Source organism: Carica papaya, chromosome 7, assembly GCF_054855325.1.
Source record: "Carica papaya isolate Zhongbai chromosome 7, ASM5485532v1, whole genome shotgun sequence".
NCBI lineage: Eukaryota > Viridiplantae > Streptophyta > Magnoliopsida > Brassicales > Caricaceae > Carica > Carica papaya.
Window position 1 is genome coordinate 1,512,850 of NC_142315.1, and position 18,848 is coordinate 1,531,697.

Genomic DNA, 18,848 nt, shown 5'->3' on the forward strand with positions numbered 1-18,848 from the left:
TTAAATAAAATATCAATTACTAAAGAAAATAAATAAGTATTAGTTAAATAAAAAAAAGTATGACAAATCAAATTAAAATTTATTCTAAATAAAATAAAATAAAATATCGATCACAAAAAAAATAGACAGAGTATAATCAAATGAAAAATTATACATTATGCAATGAATATATAAAATCTAAAATGTTAATATTTCTTATCTTGGTATATTAGTAATAATCTTAAATATTAATTCCAAATTCAAGTAAATGTAACAACGTTAACACATATATATTTATTTTAATATGAAAAAATAACTTTTCAAAACATTTGTTATGTTTTCCGTCATATTATCCATCTCTATATAATTAATTGGTTGTCTAGGTGAAGAAACAAATCATAAGGAGAATAAGAATCGGTTTCTACTGCTTCTTATATGTACGGCGAATTTTGAATAGTTTGTTAACAAACTAATTTATACGTAAGTTAATTACTGATTTTTTGTGCTTATTTTACTTTACAACTTATTTTCTTCTTATTGTATCTCTATTCTTTGTATTTGTAGGATTTTCCTAACACTTTTAAGTATGTCTATTATTATTTTTTTAGACAGAATTAAAAGGATAAGACTTGAGCATCTGGTTACATACTTACACAAGCTATCAAAATACTGAAATGGAGAATTTCTCAGTGACTTCAACAATAAAAACTTCTGATATGACATGCATAACAGAAGATTTGTCGGAAATGAGACTTACAAAAAGTAAAGAAGTCGATCAACTATTAACATGTCAATCTGAATCTATTCTTTCAAATAACGACGCTAGAAACACATATACAGATATACGTGTTATTTTGATTGTTTAAGCATTACAGAATTCATTATGGTCATATTCATAATCAAAACAATGTGATTACTAATCAATTTATTTATTTAATTTACATATTGGATCCAAATCCAATAATTTTATAAAAAAGAGTTATTTCATTTGGAATGATTTTCAAGCAAATTCATGAAACTAGGGTATTGGGTTTTTGAGTGGATGTAAAATCCATGAACTAGGGCTAATTGGACAGGCCCAAAAGTTGCACAAGACCATTCTTTATCCACTGTCACCTACTTGCCCATGAGTTTGTTCTTGCTCATCCTAAGAAAGCAATGAAGGGTCAAAAAGAAAAGAACAAAAATTTTTAAGACAGTGAGTTCCTTCTTGTTGCCAAACAAGACCTTGCATACTCAAATTACCAGTACACCGCCACCATAAGCCCATTTTTCAGAGTAAATTCGTAACATAAATCTTCTGAAAATATCTAAAATTTTAAAAATTTAATATCTTTTGGTAAAATCCGGAAACCCATCGATATCAATTCGGAAGATAATCCATTCCCCCACAAAAAAACTGTTTGTTATTTTTAAATTATGAATTTCGAATTTTTTGGAGTCAGTTCCTTCTTGAATCTGCTCTAAGTACGTTGAAGATTAATGGATGAATTATAATTTATTTTATTTATTATTTTGAATTTAAATATAATTTATACTTTAATTATATTTTTAAATTTTATCATATTTAAGAATTTTAATTTAGAGGTAAGGATAAAATCAATATAAATACCCTAAACTGGTGTTGAACAATCACGACAAAAAGCAAAAACCTGAATAGTGTGAGAGTGTGCAGGCGCTGACAAGAAACTTCAGCTTGAAGACGAAATGGGTCGTTCTCGAGGGAATTTCCATTCCGACGAGGATCCGACCCAAAGGTATGGTTCTCTTCAATGATTTCTCTGTCATTGCAGTTCGTTTTTCTCTTTTAACCTTTGAATTTGAGCCTCCATTTGTCGGTTATTCTGGTTTGCTGGGGCGAGTTTTGACTGTTGCATCTTTCAATAGTTCGTATTTGTGGATTATTGAGCTGGAGCAGAAATGTGGTTTACTGTATGTCCGTTAATGAAAGATTTGGTGCATTTTGAAACGGATTTATGGGTAATTAGGCGTAATGGGGGTTAGACTTTTAAATAAGAGTTCTTAGCTACTCTATGTTTTTCATTTCTGATATGGGTTTTTAGCTTGGGTTCATTTGAATGGTCCGTATTCTTGATTGAGTTTTTGACTTCTTGCCCTATTCTTTGTTGAATTTTACCCATTGTGTTTATCTGGGAATCTTTTTTTGCTACAGTGAATTTGGAGATTTAGCTGAGTACTCTCTGTTCATTTCAAACTAATCTTATTTGTCAGATTGTTATTTTTTTTAAATTAAAAAAAAAAATCGTTACCTGTCAATATTCCGGACTGCCCTCTATGCCACTTCCAGTCATTGAGCTCAATTTAGTCTTTTTCTGTGATGATGAGTCTTTTTCTCAATCTACATAGTTTTGGCTACAATCTTGCACAGGTTTCATGTCTTTCTTTGGAATGACACTCTGTTTCATTTCCTTTACTCATCAATTTAGTGTCACCTGAATGCATGTTTTAATTGATGCAGATCAAGGAGAAAGAAGAATGCACCTAGTGGAGAAAATTCGGAATCTGCATTTGCAGGTATGGAGTTGTTTGGGAGACTTATAATTCTGTAATGAATTTGCTATACACTGTACTTTCAACTATTAATATCCAATAGCTTTGAGAATATATAGCATTAATTTTCTTGCTCTCTTGCTTTTGCTCCACATTATTATGAAAATTTATGGCAGATATATTTATTCCTTTTTATTTACTTGTGGAGATATATATTCCTTTCTTTACTAAAAACTTTTATTTATGATTCTTTTCTTAACATTTTTGTTCTTTTATCTCCTGGATCAGGTCAAGGATCAAGTGAAGGGAAAAGGGCTTTATACCACTGCAACTATTGCAACAAAGATATTACAGGGAAGATCCGCATAAAATGTGCTGTCTGCCCTGATTTTGATCTCTGTGCAGAGTGCTTTTCTGTTGGGGCTGAAGTGACACCTCATAAATGCAATCATCCGTACAAAGTTATGGTTAGTATCCTGTAAATTATTAATTAACTTATTTTATGCGCTGATACTGCTATGGTATCTGTGATCTGCTTTGTCAATAAATATTACTTCTTAGATTCACATAAAAGGGAGTTGAAATGAAAATTTCAAACCAACTTTCTTTTCTGGATCGTTTTCTTTAAATGTTTCATTACTGCAATAATGTTTGAACTTTATCTTCCATGAGGAAAAACAAAATTTAGGATATTATTTTCTTCTTTCTGTTTATATATTTGTATGATGTCAAAATAAGTCTAGGTATTGTCTGATTCTGCAACGGTGCAATGCTGACTTGTAGAAGGCAAAATGTAGCCATCTGATTTGCTAATTCATTTATATATTTTCATTTGAACAGGACAATTTATCTTTTCCCCTTATATGCCCAGATTGGAATGCAGATGAGGAAATGCTGCTTCTAGAGGTGCTTCAATTTTCTTTTCTCTTAATATCTTAAAGAAAGCCTTAATAGTCCTTGATTTCCTCAACCTAGTATTTCATGTCTGGACTGATTTTTAACCTGTCTTTTTAATCAAATAATTTCTAATTTCAGGGAATCGAAATGTATGGCTTGGGGAATTGGGCAGAGGTTGCGGAGCATGTAGGAACAAAGAGTAAAGAAAGTTGTATTGAACACTACACGAGTGTTTATTTGAACTCGCCATACTTTCCTCTTCCAGTATGGCATTTCCAATAAAACCCAACTTTCTTTTTAGTAGCAAGCTTCATAAAATAACTAGGTGTGGAATATTTTTCTTCTCTAGGATATGTCACATGTTGTTGGAAAAAATAGAAAGGAGCTTCTAGCTATGGCTAAAGGACATAGTGAGGATAAGAAAGGTTTGTAATAATGTTATACTCTTCTCCTTAGACTTATATTCATATTCTTTTTCTTAATTGTAATTTTCAGGCTATTTTTTTTATAGCCATATACTTTTGTTCTGGTAATTTTCTGAGTGCCATATTGCGATTATTGCAGGTTCTTTAATGCTTGGGGAGCTTAACATGAAGGAAGAATGCCCCTTTTCACCTTCAAGAGTGAAGTAGGATTGCTATTCTTCTCTATATATGTCATTATTCATTACTTTGTTCATACACCTGGTTATCCAAATAATCAATACAGGGTTGAAGAAATGCATAGGATGGGCCCATCTGGCCGTTTACTCTCTGGTGGGAAAGCAGGTGAACTTCTACATGCTTTTTTGCAGCATCTCTGATTTATTTCACCATATAATCCTATTTTTATGACCCTTAGATTCTCTGCCTTATTTTCTTGACCTTGGAGTTAGATGCTGGGAATCGTTCTGGCAGCAAAAGCATGGAAGCAGCTGCTGATGTGACCCAGGTTAAAGATGGCTCCAGCATTATTAAAGTGGAAGGTCTTTTTGTTCTTTTTTATCGTTTTGGTTTCTTCTTCTTCCATTCTTCATTTTCGCAAATATCTGTCAACTATAGAATACAAGCTCTAACAAATTCGTGCAATGTCCCCGAGCTCTAATCCATTCGAAACACCATTAGTTAATGTAACCCCACCATTTTGACTCTATATCTTGATTTTAAAAAATTATATAAGATGTAGTAGCCACTTTTCAGTTTGTATTCCTGCCTCATGAATTGATTATGATAAAAGTGTGGTTAGACCAGAATGTTCCTTAGAAGTTCTGTTTTATTTCAATAAAGACCAGAATGTTCCTTAGAAGTTCTGTTTTATTTCAATAACTCCTGGTGTCATTTGCTGAAATATAAGCTATCAGCACTGAGTTATATCTGTCATGCTTTCTGTGCTAACCATTATAAGTACATATTAATGAAGTCATAGGATTGTGTAATATATTGCTTCTGCAATATTAGACTTTTTACCTTGAAAAGAGTTGAATTGTTAACATATATATACTGTTTGCTTACCTAAACTATGTACTATTATGTTTCTTGTTTCTGAGTTATTAGAAAAAGTCTTGCCTGCAGTATATGATATGGCAATAAGCGATTGAATAGCTAACTAGCTGTGACCCAATATGCTGACAATAAAATACTATGTTTACTTTGTTCTTTGTAATTTGTAAGCAGATCCTCAAACAGACAGACCTTTTGGGGGGAAGAAACCGAACTCTCTGGGGAATGATAATCTAATAGAGATGAGTGGCTATAACCCCAAAAGACAAGAGTTTGATACTGAATATGACAATGATGCTGAGCAGTTGCTGGCTGAGATGGAATTCAAGGATACAGATACAGAGGAAGAGCGTGAGCTGAAGTTACGAGTGCTGCGTATTTATTCAAGGAGGTAAGCAACCAATAATTTTCTGTTTTGACAAAATATGTGTTCTGTAATGAGTTTGATGTGTGCCTATATATTGTGATTGGATGGATTTATAAATGAAAGTGTCATCCAAAAATAGTCCCTCTATCACTTGGCACCATGGCTGAAATAAACTTATTGCAGGCTTGATGAGCGGAAACGCAGAAAAGATTTCATATTGGAAAGGAATTTGCTGTATACAAATCCTTTCGAGAAGGACTTGTCTCCTGAAGAGAGAGCAATTTGTCGGAGCTATGATGTTTTCATGCGTTTCCATTCCAAGGAAGAGCATGAAGAACTACTTCGGAGTGCTATTGAAGAGCACCGTACTTTGAAAAGGCTCCAAGAACTGAAAGTATGCCACATTGCACTTTTATATTTACTTATTTCTGGCAGATGTTTTTGCTGCTATTTTCTGTTCAATAGTAGGGATCTAATTCCAATGTCAGAAAGCACACTACTTTTAGGGAAATACTTCATTTATTTTCTTCCCTTCATGCATTTATGATAAACTATTGCAGGAGGCTCGAGCTGCTGGCTGTCGTACGTCAGCTGAAGCGGACAGATATCTTGAACAGAGGAGGAAAAGAGAGTCTGAAGAAAGCTCCCGGAGGGCAAAAGAAAGTACCCAGGTTGGTACAAGCATTCAGGGAGGTCCAAATGCATTCATGGCATCAGAGTCGGGCAAGGATTCAAATTGCAGACCTTCAGGACAGACTTCTTCAAGCTATCTTAATGATTTGGACATACTAGGCTTTTCTGAAACACAACTGCTATCTGAATCTGTAAGTATGCAATCCCTATTTTCTGTCAGTTTTCTTTGATGAAAGATAAAAGAGTGAATGTTCTGATTCCTTAACGTGTTGGTTATTATTGTTTCCAAAAAGTTATTGTATGGCATTGATTGTGAACATAAAGTTTTTACTGCTATTGTAATTATTATCATTATTATTGAAGCTGCCTACTTGTGAATGTCTTCTGCAGGAGAAACGCCTATGTAGTGAGATTAGGTTGCCTCCACCTCTCTATCTTAGGATGCAGCAGGTTATCTCAGAAGAGATCTTCAGGGGAAACGTCACGAAGAAGTCCGAGGCTCATCGCTTATTCAAGATGGAACAGTCCATAGTAGACAGGGTCTATGATATCCTCATCAAGAAAGGGATTGCTCAACCCTGAACCAAATCATCATTGTACTCGTGCTAATAACTCATTTAACCTGTAAATTATTCTCTCCTGTATGCCACTTTATTTCAGAATGAAATGAAAGAAATTCCATGCAAACCCATGCTTGTGTTTCATTTAATTTGTAAACTACTCTACTCTATATGCATTTTGTTCCAGAGAAGTGAAAAAGTAAATCAATCAATTAGTCAGTATTCGATCAGTGCCTAAAAGAATCCAGAATAATTGAAAATTTATGATCTGCAAGTTTCTACTGTCAAGTTCATCTCTATTTAACAACAACCCACCGGTTGTATTCAAGTAAAATTCAAATGTCATGTGCAGGATTGTCAATTTCACATTTCTTTTCACTAATCATTGGGGGGAGTAGTGCAGATTCAAGGATGACAATTCAAAAAGAAGCACATTCTTCTACTCCTTTCCCCAAACAAAAACAACCTAAAACCTTTACATGTAAAATATAACTGTACGGTAACACAACCCTGTTGACTCTAACTAGGCAGAATATTGCCAACTTACAACCTTTGGGTGAAGAATCACCAGCTACATGACATCTATAGACAAAACTACCTCTAACCTGACATGTATTCCATTAAGAACTAGATCTAACAGACTCTCATGGGATTTCAATCCCATAAAGTCTCAAAACTAATGTATGGCCTATACATTTCCCACCTTTTGCATACATCTTTATCTTGTTTACACTAGAGGGCACCGTCAAATATGCCAAATTTCATCTCTAAGATTCCAGTTATCCAAACCTACATTGACATTTCTAAAACAAATCACATTTCTTGAAGGCAGGTTCAGCATCTTCCTCAGAAGCCAGCTAAGCCCCATCACCCATATTTTTGGCATCATCATTTTCGTCAACATCCTTTTCCTTTTGCTCTTCATGACCATTGTCATCACCTCCACAACCACCACCATTGCCACCACTTTCAGTTACATTTGCATTGTTGACATGAGACTGGTCTTTCAAATTGCCATACTCCTTACTTATTAGCTCATCAGGGGCGCCTAAAATTGGTAACTGTTCTTCCTCTTCTACAGCTTCAAGTCTTGGAGTCACTAGGACTTTATGCTCCAGTGACACGGTGCTACCAGTTCCAGACCTAAATACTTCTCCCCTATCAGGATATCTTGTGATCTTTATATGAGGAATTGCATCTAAAGAAACATGGCAAAGTATATCAGTTTTGGCTTTTATGTCAATCCATTTGTTGTCAACCCAATCTTTGGAACTCCGAAGATTCTTCTTCTTGGCAATCAGGAGCTTGTCTTCACCTAAATCAAAGAGATAATCAAATGAATCAAGGAATCTTTACATTTACAGAAATGTTACAACCAAATCACTCATATTTCTCAGGAACAACTCAGAATTATCGAACATGAAAAATAGAACACTCATTTGTTAGTTTAAAAGATCAACGAAATTAGATGCTTCACAAGGCATACCGGGGAGATAAACTTGCAGGCTATCATTGCCACAGACATCAACTCTGGTCACAACACCTTCCCACCATCCATCACTCCACCAGGCATCTACTGGTGCTCCAACCTCGAAAGTGCAGTTCATAGAATCCTCAGGAGGACATGGTCGGATTGTCAGACGGCCAGGAGTTCTCATTCCAAATTTATCAGGAGCAGCCACTTTAGATGCTTGGATCCATTCCTACAAGATAAAATAAGTATGTCCACATGAATTCTAAGTTAGCTGCTAAATGGAACAGGAAATGGTTTATGATCATATAACTGTATGATCCCTATCCAGACAGCACCCAACTCTAGGTGTCAATGGCAATTTGATGTAGCATGATTAACAATCACCAGCATTATTTCTCTGTGATCCTAACTTTTAATTTGCGAAGCCTTTTCAAATATTAACACTGATAAAGCTTTTGGCGCACCTTCAGATTTTCAGATCCTTCCACATCTTTGACATCTTCATATTGAACTTTTAGATGTTTGCGAGATGCCTGCAAAACCTTACACCTAAACCAGCAGCCTCGCATGCCACTATCTTGGCAGAGCAACTCTACCTTCTCATCCACCTTAAACTGTGTGGAAGACATTGGCTGGGGTACAACAAATTTAACGCCCATTATTTTTCTAGATAACTTTAGTTTCAATTTTGGGTGAGTTTGTCCACAATTTGTAATCAGACTCCCAATTCCATAAGTTCTGGCACCAGAACTATTATGAAGTCCCTCCTGGCCTTTGCAACTTCTACTTCTCTTTGCACGTACTCTCATAGGACCAACATGTTTGTCTTCTTCATTGTCTTCTTCATTCAATTTATGCCGCTTGTTCTTTGGCTTTGATGCAACAGGCCCATCTAAGGATGAGATGATGGCTTGATTAGGGTACCCTCGCAATTTAGTTAGAGTGAAGGGCTTGATCTTGTTGTTTTTGAACTGTCGAGAGCACATATAAGTACCAGATGTTGAACCATGTGGAAACACTGCCACACATTTCTCATAGTGCCTAGGAGTCAAGACTGTTGCCAGTCCATCAATGCATTCAGCACTAATCACTTGGACATGGGGAGTGATTAAAATTTCTCGAGGATGTGGATCCAGTTGAATTACACTCATGACTTCTTGATTGTGGTGAAACCACCGGACCTTCACCTTCTTCAGTCCCTTTTTGTCTTCATACATATCTTCCACGTAACCAATGTAGTGACTTTGCTCCTCAGCCATAATAAATACAAATGAATGAACCTGGATATCAGCATAGAAAAAGAAAAAGAACCCAAAGAAATCTTGACATCAGTACCAAATAAATAAATAATACTATTATCCACGAAACAAGAGAATATTTTATTATAGTTCTTACAGTTATAGTAGTTCCATTCCGACTAAAAGATGGATAATGCTTGAGCTGTTTGGCACAGATCCAGGCAACACCTGACCACTCAATATCTGAATTTTGAACTTTCAATTTCCGCTGAACCTGAGTAACCAATGGAGTTAAGATGTAATGATAAAGAGTGCTGAAAATTGCATTGCATAATGTAATGTTTCTAGAATAAAGTTACCATCTGATCAGGTAAGTGTATTTGATGAGAAATTAAGCCACTAATTGATGCTTCAAGAGATCCAAAACCTTGTGATGAATCATTGATTTGTGAATCTGCCACACAAAAGTAGTGATGATATGAAACAATTCACCATGAAATGTGAGCATCACTAAAAGTGATTCACTAAAATGATCGCTTGTATTATTCATAAAAAAATATGGCAATAGAAGTAAGAATCATGTCAGGTAAATAGATCTAGCAAAAGAACTGCATAATATGCGTACTTCATACCATAATAATTATTATCAGAGTTGCAAAAGAATAACAGAGAAGTAAGCTGTAAATTTTATTGTTAGCAACAACATGACTTTAATATAGAGTATCGTATCTGCATTGCTTAAATATAGAATATCGCGTCTGCATTGCTTAAATATAGAGTACTGTATCTGCATTGCTTAAATATAGAGTATCGTATCTGCATTGCTTGAATATAGAGTATCGTATCTGCATTGCCATAATTGCAGATCTCTAGGATCCGATTTTTCATTTTATAATGCATTATAACAAATAAGATCTCAAATAAGCCCCTCTGAGAATTTGGTAACAAAGACAATGATTTATTTAAATGAAAAATAACCACCTTTTGAAACAAATGATAAAATACATGACTGCCTGAATTGTTTATGGTTCATGTTTACAGGATGGATTTAGAAATGCGTTATAGTGCCAGGTATAAGCACAAATGAAGAAGGAAGTTCAGTAATATCTGAATAGTGATAATGTGAATTCGACTCCATATCAAAACTTGCCTAAAGCACGCAAATCAAAAGGCACATAAGGCATGCACATAAGCATCGGGCCTATACGTTTGCGTCTACACATGCCAACATGTGTAACTAAGTTGGTGAATTAGAGAAAGATTCTCATCTGCTTTAAGTCATGTAGCTAAAACAGCAAAGTATCTAACCTGCTGAAGTACAATGTAGAGTATAACAAAAAAGAAATGTGACACGATGTACTACATCAAGGATACAGAATTAAGATCCACTGAGGAACATGCCAGATAATCCATTGGTATGTATTAACAAAATTTGGTCACTAGCACTCTCACTTCCTCTCTGACATACATCAATGTGCACATGCACACACATTGATATATGTGCACATGCACACATGCACATATACAGAGTTCTAAGGACTCAAGTATCAATATGAACAAGATTATAATGCCAAAACTAGTATACACCTCCTGGTTGCACTCAATTTTACTCAACTGCTCTAAGCAACTTCCTAAGTATAGGAGAAATCATACATCTAAGAGTTTTAATATATAAGCTCCACAAATTTCATTACGTACAGGCACATTTAGAATAAGATCACTGTCAGGCTCCTTAGACATGTACTTAGTCAAGGAGTCTGGTAAGAAATAAGGAGAAAAGAGAAGGATAGAATAGAGTAGGAAGAAGATAAGGAGAAAAGAAGATGAGAGGAAGAGAGACAAGAGACATGGAGAATATCTGAAAGATTGAGGATTTTGACTAGAGGTTTTTCATATGATTCGTCATGAAACATTCTGCATATATTCCCCTTCTCTTCTACTGATTTCATCACAGAGCAAGACAAAAGACAATAACATAAAAGCAATAACAAAAAGCAGAAAATCAAATCTGCCAGAGGCAGTACAGTAGTAGGGACAAAATTCCAACTAATCTAGGAATATTGATTAAGCACCTAATTAACCAAGTATTGACCCAGTGGTGACTCGCTAGGTCACCGTTACAGGGCATGCACGCCTCTGGTAGACCTTCAGTGGCCTTACACTCCCTTCCCCTTCAAGTCCATCGATGTCCTCAAGGTGGAATTCTAGAAACTGCTTCTTGAGATCCTAAACATCCTCCCAGGAGGGGCTTTTTTTATCCCATTTCTTTCATTGAATTAAAACCTGATCTACTTCCCTTCCTCCTCCAACTACACTCTTCTCTGCAGTACTTCGAGGGGCTTCCCTTGAAATGTCTTCTGTATCTGCTGGCGGTAGGTTACAATTTGCTTTCTCAGAGAGTATCTCTTGAGTTGAGATACGTGGAATACCAAGTGGATCCTCAAACCTTTTAGTGATTGCAGATGATAAGCTGTGGCACCAATATTCTTGTCAACTTTGTAGGGACCAAAGAACATGGCAGAGAGCTTCATTTGTCTTTTATTATCAACCAAAACCTGCCTGTATGGCTGTCGCTTGAGGAGCATCAGATCTTGTTCCTGGAACTTCTCGTTCTGACCTTTTCATTTCTATGAACTGCTTCATGCGATTCTGAGACTCCAGCAGATGTTGTCTAATGACTTGGCTCATCTCTTGCCCTTCCTCCAAGAATTCCTCCAGTTGTATTAAGGGTGTTTCTACCTCAATAACTTCAGTAAAATGAGGGGAAGGGAACCCATAGACAGCTTGGAACATTACTCATCTTTAAGGAGGAGTGATAAGTGGGTATCGTATGGTCACTCTGATAGACTAAGCCATTTGGCGTAGAGCTTGGGCCTCCTGAAAATCATGCAATGAAGATAGCTTTCTAGGCACTGATTTCTTTCTGTTTGGCCATCTGCCTGTGGATGGTATATGGAACTGAGGTGCATAGTGCTGCCGATCAACTCCGTGAATTCCTGCCAAAATAAACTAGTGAACACCTTTTCACGATCAGTGACGATAATATGCGATGGCCCATGTAACGTGTGCACATTCTCAACAAAAAGTTGGGCAACTTTAGGGTCTGAGAGAATGTTTTAATCTCACAAAGTCTGCATATTTTGTGAATCTGTCTATCATCGCTAGAATGGAGTCCATGTTGCATAGACTTGGGTAGATTTTTGATGAAATCCATCGAGATGTGTGACCAAGCTTGTTTTGGCACTGGAAGCGGCTGTAAGAGGCCTGGTAATGTGACCCTTTCTGTCTCGCACCTCTGCCACACATCACACTGTTGTATCCATGCAACTGCATCAGCTTTAAGACCTGGCCAATAAAAATGCTGCTTCAGCCTTGTGTTAGTAGCTCTTATCCTTGGTGTCCTCCTAGAGCAAAACCATGCTATTCTTGAATGAGCTTTGCTTTAAATCCAAGCTACTCCCTATCACAATCCTCCCCTTAAACACACTATCCCATCAGCCATCTTATGCAGGAGCTTAGCATCAGGTGTTACCAGCAATTACTTGATCAACTCTATCATTTTCTGGTCTCCATTATGGTTGCTTTCTACTTCTTTACTCAGGCTGGAACAGCAACAGTGATCGATGCATTCATCTTACCTGTTGAATGTGGTTGTGCCTCCATTTTCCAGTATGTTCCCCTTCAGCCTCTCTTCTGGATAAGGCATCTACAACCTTGTTTTTTGCCCCTCTTGAATTTTATAATTCAATCCCAAAAAATTAATTAACCCATTTTGCGGGACCATGGATTGCCACCTCCAGTAACTATTTGCTTGAAACTTTCGGAGAACACAATCCGCAACTCCTTACAGTCTATCAACCCCAGCAATGAAATCTCATTACCATTTCTTTTGAAGCTGACCCGAGAGTAGAAAAATGAAAGTTCATGGGACGTTACTGCTTCATCCAGTATACTACTAGGATCAAGTCATAGTAGCCAAGTGCAAAAATCCATAGATCATAGATGAGTTGATGGTGGTGCATTGTCCAGCGTACTCCCTTGCAAACTCCTGAACTCATCATCCCTTTGTCCATTAGCTACCACGACCTCGAGGACCCTTCAGGTCATTACCAGCTGCCGCTGTTGCATTGCTACCCTTTCATCCAGAAAGGAACTGGAGCTGCCACTATCAAGCAAGATCACCACCTTTTTCTCCTTCTACAACTCCCCTGACCCTTACAGTACCTGTTTCCTTCTTCTCTTCCTCCAACCCCTCTTCCTCTGCTTCCCTTTCCTTCTGGTCCTTTTCAACTGCTTCCACTACTAGGGCAGTCCTGATTTTGCACTAGTGGCCAGGGTAGTATCAGCCCCGACATTTATAGTAAGCATTGTAGGATCTTTTTGCTCGGTTAAGTGGGATTTTGGTGGTTGTTGGAGCCTGTTTTTGTGCGAGGTGGACTTTGGCCAGGTAGGTGGTTTCTAAAAGCGTTGGAAGTTCTATTAAAGGGTTGGCTTGAGGGGCAGAGTAGGTAGTTCTAGCGTAACTGTTGTTCGCGATCCTCTGGGAGGCTCAGTGACGTTGGGAAGAAACCAAGACAGCTAGTTCTTGAACAAGGCTTGCTCAAATACGTCATTTAAATGGTGAGGCTTTAAAAGTTGGATCATGAGCCGGATTTCTGCATTCAGACCACTCAGAAAGCTAGAAATGAGATCCCCTTCTTGCAACCTTGGTTTATCCTTGAGCATTAAGGAGCACAACTCCTCGAAACGCTTCTGGTATTCAGTCATCATTGCTTCTTGAATGAGTTTATCAAACTCCTCAACAGCATCTATTTTAGCTGATTTGCCAAAACCTTTTGCAAAGCTCTTCTGCAGAAACTTCCCAAACCATAGGTTGTTATTTGCCTGCCAACCTTAATACCACACTTCAGAATTATCCCCCAGATGTAGAGTCGCTAGCTCAACTCTTTGCTCAGCTGGTACTCCATGTTCCTGAAATATTTCATGCACCTTCTTATCCAAAACCACAGATAACCCCTTCAAAGATAGGTATTTCTACCTTCGACACAGTAATTCTGAGGGCTCCTCTAGGAGCCTCCTGACTGGCACTTCCCCATCCCACTTCTCACAGTCTCAGAGTGGGCAAAATACCCTTGTTGGGTTGCATAGGCGTGGTGTAGATGATATCTGTGCTGGCTGCTCAGGAGGTCAGACCATGTTGCGGATTCTTTGCTCCACGCTTTCAAAGCACGCCTTGAGATGCAGCTAGTATAGGCATTGAGACTCGTGCAGCTCGTCTATGGAGGAGCACATGGTGCTGTAAACTTCTGGCATAAAGTCTTTCAGCTTCTGGTCAAAACCCCAACCAGATTCTTCCAGCATTTGGACCCTTTGGGTGTCGGTCATTGTGGTTCTTGTCATCACAGCTCATGAAAAGAGGGTATTGTCAGTATCAGATGGCTCTGATACCAAGTTATCAGGTTCCTTAGACATATGTTCAGTCAAGGAGTCTGGTAAGAAATTGTTTAGGGTTTAGCAAGAGAAAGAGAGAACACAGTAGGGAGAAAATAGGTAGAAGAGAAGATGAGAGGAAGAGAGAAAAGAGACAGGGAGAATATATGAAAGATTGAGGATTTTGATTAGAGGGTTTTCATATGATTTGTCACGAAGCATGCGGCATATTTTATTTCTTTTTCTACTGATTTCGTCACAGAACAAGACAAAAAACAATAACAGAAAAGGCAATAACAGAAGGTAGAAAATTAAAGAGGCAGTACAAGGACAGACAAAATTCTAACTAATCTAGGATTATTGATTAAACACCTAATTAACTAAGTAGTGAGACCAATTTGCTGCAGACCCAACAGTGAATCACTAGGTCACTGTTACAGAGTGTGGACGCTTCCGGAAGGCTTCAGTGGCCTTACAAGCATTTCCATCAAGAACTGTATACAGAACCCAAGTTTAAAACCATGTTCAGATCGGGAGAACTGAGAAGTGAAGAGAAAAAAAACAATGGATAGATCTAAAAGATTCACGGTTCCAAACAGTCATTCTCTTTATTCGAGTAAGGACTTAGAGAACCTTATTGATATTTTGATTAACTTTTAACATTTTTACATATGAGTTGCACCTGTTGGTGCTTGTGAATATATATAAACACATCCCATTTTTCTTCCAAAAAATAAGAGAAAAAAAAATGAGGGGATGCCCACCATCCCTTCCATTTTTTGGCTCAAAAATAAAAGGCTAGTAATGAAATGGAGGAACTTTTAGTGACCTTGCTTTCCCTTCACAGTATTTTTTTCATTCCCCCCAAATTGGAAGAAAATGAAAGGAAAGAAAAGAAAAAGGCAATTTTAATGGTTAATTTTCTACTTTATACTTCATTATCTGATTTACCATTCTATTAGCAAAGTCTATTATTAACCTTTTTTTATCATCAATGTTATCCTTTCCTTGACAATTCTAAAACTAACAGAATATTCAAACAATCATTTCCTTTCCTTTAATTTCTTAATTTTTTAGTTGCCAAATAAAGAAACATTTTCCTTCCTTTCCTTGGGAAATGATCTTCTCCTTTCATTTCCATTCCTTTACAAACATTTATCCAAATACAGTGTAAAGAGAAAGCCTAAAAACCAGGCCCCTTTCTGGTCAAGTTAGTTGGTTCAAACTTAATTGATTGTTCTACCCTTTTTTTCAGAATGTCCAAATAGAAAGAGGTTATTGCACGAGTTCCTGTTAAAATCCTAACGATTCTAAAATCCTGATAATAGCTCCAGCAAGAATAGGGATAGAAGTAGATCCCTAACACCTTATTTGAATCGTAATAAATGATAAGATTTTAATGTATGATACTCCACGGATGTGAGAAAATCATGTTTGTTTCAATTTTCAATGGTAACAAACAATATCTGACCGGCAAATTTTGGATGAATTTTAAAACCACTGACTCGATGGTATGTGATTGCCAAATTATTTTTTTTCCCTTTATATCCTCATATAATATACTTAATTTTATTTTTATCCTCACAATTTATTATTTATTTTATTAAATATAAAAATTTAATTTGTAATAATTATTTATTTAAATACAAATATAATTATATTGGTAAATATTTTAATTTATTTTTTTATTATATATTTCTTATATACTACTTACTATTACATAAATAGGAAGGGGTAAATTAGTAATTGACTGAAAATACAAGTATATCATCCTATCATCCAAACAAAAATATATCATTAACATACATTAACATACAATCATCTAAATATAAAAAAAATTTGTCATTCCTCTCATATGTCATTACTATCCAATTACTATCATTACCACATATTAATTAACCATCACTAAAATTTATCCAAACAGAATGTAAATGCCAATCCTGAAAAAATGAGCATCTATAACTAGGCTATGACACTAACCCAAAAAATAACAACATCAAAGGTACTTCAAATCCCTAACTAATCACGAGAGAACAAAGATGAATTAGCTAAAGAGCTTACGACCAATAATAAAGGTTAGCCTAAGCTGAAATCTATGAACCATGGGAATATCAGTTAATCTTGAAATGCTAACACTCCAACCTTCAAAAAGAGTGAGAACACATTCACGCATGCGATCGTACACACATCTATATGTAAATGAGGACATGCTGGAAATGCTAGCAATCGTGGACAAAGAGTGAGACAAATTCACAAATGCACAAACACACTATTATCTCCAAATATGTCTAAAGTGATGTCTGCAATAGAATGTCTTGGCAACATCAACGATATATGAAAGAATACATCACTATTGCTCACATATTTACAGCAGCCAATTTGGTCTTAACATGCTAAGCCAAATGAAATAGAGGACACCGTCCATAGTAACTCGGAAATATTAAAAGGAGCTAACTATGTCTATAAACATCGTCAATTTTAGCTAATGAACAACTAAGAACTCTGTTAATCTGGCAATTCTTATAAATACAAGATTCCACAGAGTAAGTTGATAAGGTAATAAATTGGTAGTTAGTAATCAAAATACTAACAGCTGGATTAAGTAAGACCAGAAAAAGGGAACTATAAACTAATGGGAAATTATTCCCTTGGGCTAATGCAAAGACTTGAATGCTACACAATCCCAAGACTAGCTAACTCAAATGCTAGTCTAGTCCTGCCCCATATTGTCAATGGGAAATTAGCACCATCTACTATATTAAGATTACATCTATACTCTACAACAATAAAGAACTTCAAATCTTCTATTTAAATGGAAAAAACGCAATGAAAATACAGATAAAGCAGGTAATAGAAAACCTAAAATATGCAAATACGTAAAAGCACATACTTCCAACTATCATGTTCAACCACTCCACGACGTCTCTTCTTGCTCGCCATTTTGTACAGGCATTGATGGATACTTTGGATCCGTAAATCTGCAAGAACTCATCTGAAACTACATACATCATGTGCCGTATACTCCTCTCGGTCCCCTCGACTACAAGGACCGAGTCCCCGGATGCATCCTTCAAGAAAAAGTGAACCAGACGCCTACCACGCTCATTGCACACAATGTGCTCTTCCCAAGCCACAAAACCATGATTATCTGCAGACATTTTGGTATAAAGAAGGAAAGAGAAATTACAGATTCCAAGAAGAACTCAATCGGATGAGCTGCTACTTTCCAAAGTCAAGGAACCAGCTTTTGATATCCGATGAACCATGTCGGTCATCAATGAAAAGAATATGCACCCAGTTCACAAGCCTTAAGATTGTAACGGAGTTCTCGAGAAAACACAAACCCCATTACGAGAAACCCAACAAACACAGGAATCAGAGAAAAACCTAAACAAAAATGTAAAGAAAAGGAGGGGATTCTGTGTCCTCTTTAGTACAGAAACTGAAGCAAGAACTGGGAATGATCCAAAATAGCCACACAAAAAAAACAAGGGAAAACAAGCGAGAATAAAGGGTTTTAAAACCAAAAACCCTAAACGAGAAAAATAACCAGGCTCTAGCTTAGCTGGAGAGACCACAGAGACTTGGCGGAACAGACGAAAGAACCGAACACCATTAGCATCATTCACGCAAACAAAGAGAGGAAACCCACTAATCCCGACCTAACACCAGGCAAAGAACAAAACCCACAAAGAAAAAACCCCAAAGAGAACTAACAGCGGCCTGAATTACTCAACAGAGAAGAACCACAAAAAAAAGAACTTGAAAAGTGAAAACTTTTACACTTCACAAGACATGGAAATTCTGCGAAGAAAAGTGAATGACGGGAAAGAATACGAGAGGAAAGAGAGAGAACGAGGGAGAGGGAGAAAAGGGGAGAGAAGGCCGCTTGAGTCATGGAGGACTTGCTCGTAGGGGTTGGGGGTTAGCAACAGCTCATGACGTCTGGTAAGGTGAGGGAAGAAGAAAGTGTGAGAAAAAAGGGAAGGGCAAAAAGGGAATTATGGATACAAGTTTTTGTACGTATACATACAATAGCGAGCATATTCTGGTCTGATGTCACCATTGGATGACATGCATGGTATGTGATTTAAACACGTGGTATCTATAGAAATTTTGCTTTGTATATCCCATGACTTGTGTAAAATTCTTCTCTAATTTGGAATTCCTGAGAAATTATGTACATTTGAAGAACTTGAATCCAAAACTTTATATACATTTTATTAGCAATGGGTGCACAACGATTCTCCTTGTAGAGGTAGCCACGAGACAAAATATTCA

General features: G+C 36.7%; 2 protein-coding genes across 2 annotated transcripts; one reads left to right on the forward strand and one right to left on the reverse strand.

Annotated features, from left to right (window-relative positions):
- The first annotated feature begins 1,495 nt into the window (after positions 1 to 1,495).
- ADA2B (ADA2 2B) lies at positions 1,496 to 6,552 on the forward strand. The gene is made up of 13 exons (XM_088207242.1): positions 1,496 to 1,736; positions 2,459 to 2,514; positions 2,779 to 2,957; positions 3,331 to 3,396; positions 3,526 to 3,651; positions 3,737 to 3,812; positions 3,952 to 4,015; positions 4,096 to 4,154; positions 4,262 to 4,351; positions 5,040 to 5,256; positions 5,416 to 5,626; positions 5,793 to 6,056; positions 6,256 to 6,552. Exons 1-13 carry the CDS (start codon positions 1,687 to 1,689, stop codon positions 6,445 to 6,447), a joined length of 1,650 nt encoding a protein of 549 aa, XP_088063368.1. The 5' UTR covers positions 1,496 to 1,686; the 3' UTR covers positions 6,448 to 6,552.
- Positions 6,553 to 6,700: 148 nt separating this feature from the next.
- On the reverse strand, positions 6,701 to 18,569 carry LOC148252863 (uncharacterized). Its single transcript, XM_088207241.1, has 6 exons — positions 17,458 to 18,569; positions 9,497 to 9,591; positions 9,295 to 9,411; positions 8,364 to 9,179; positions 7,912 to 8,128; positions 6,701 to 7,740 (listed from the first exon to the last, which is right to left on the reverse strand). Exons 1-6 carry the CDS (start codon positions 17,723 to 17,725, stop codon positions 7,283 to 7,285), a joined length of 1,971 nt encoding a protein of 656 aa, XP_088063367.1. The 5' UTR covers positions 17,726 to 18,569; the 3' UTR covers positions 6,701 to 7,282.
- Positions 18,570 to 18,848: the final 279 nt, after the last annotated feature.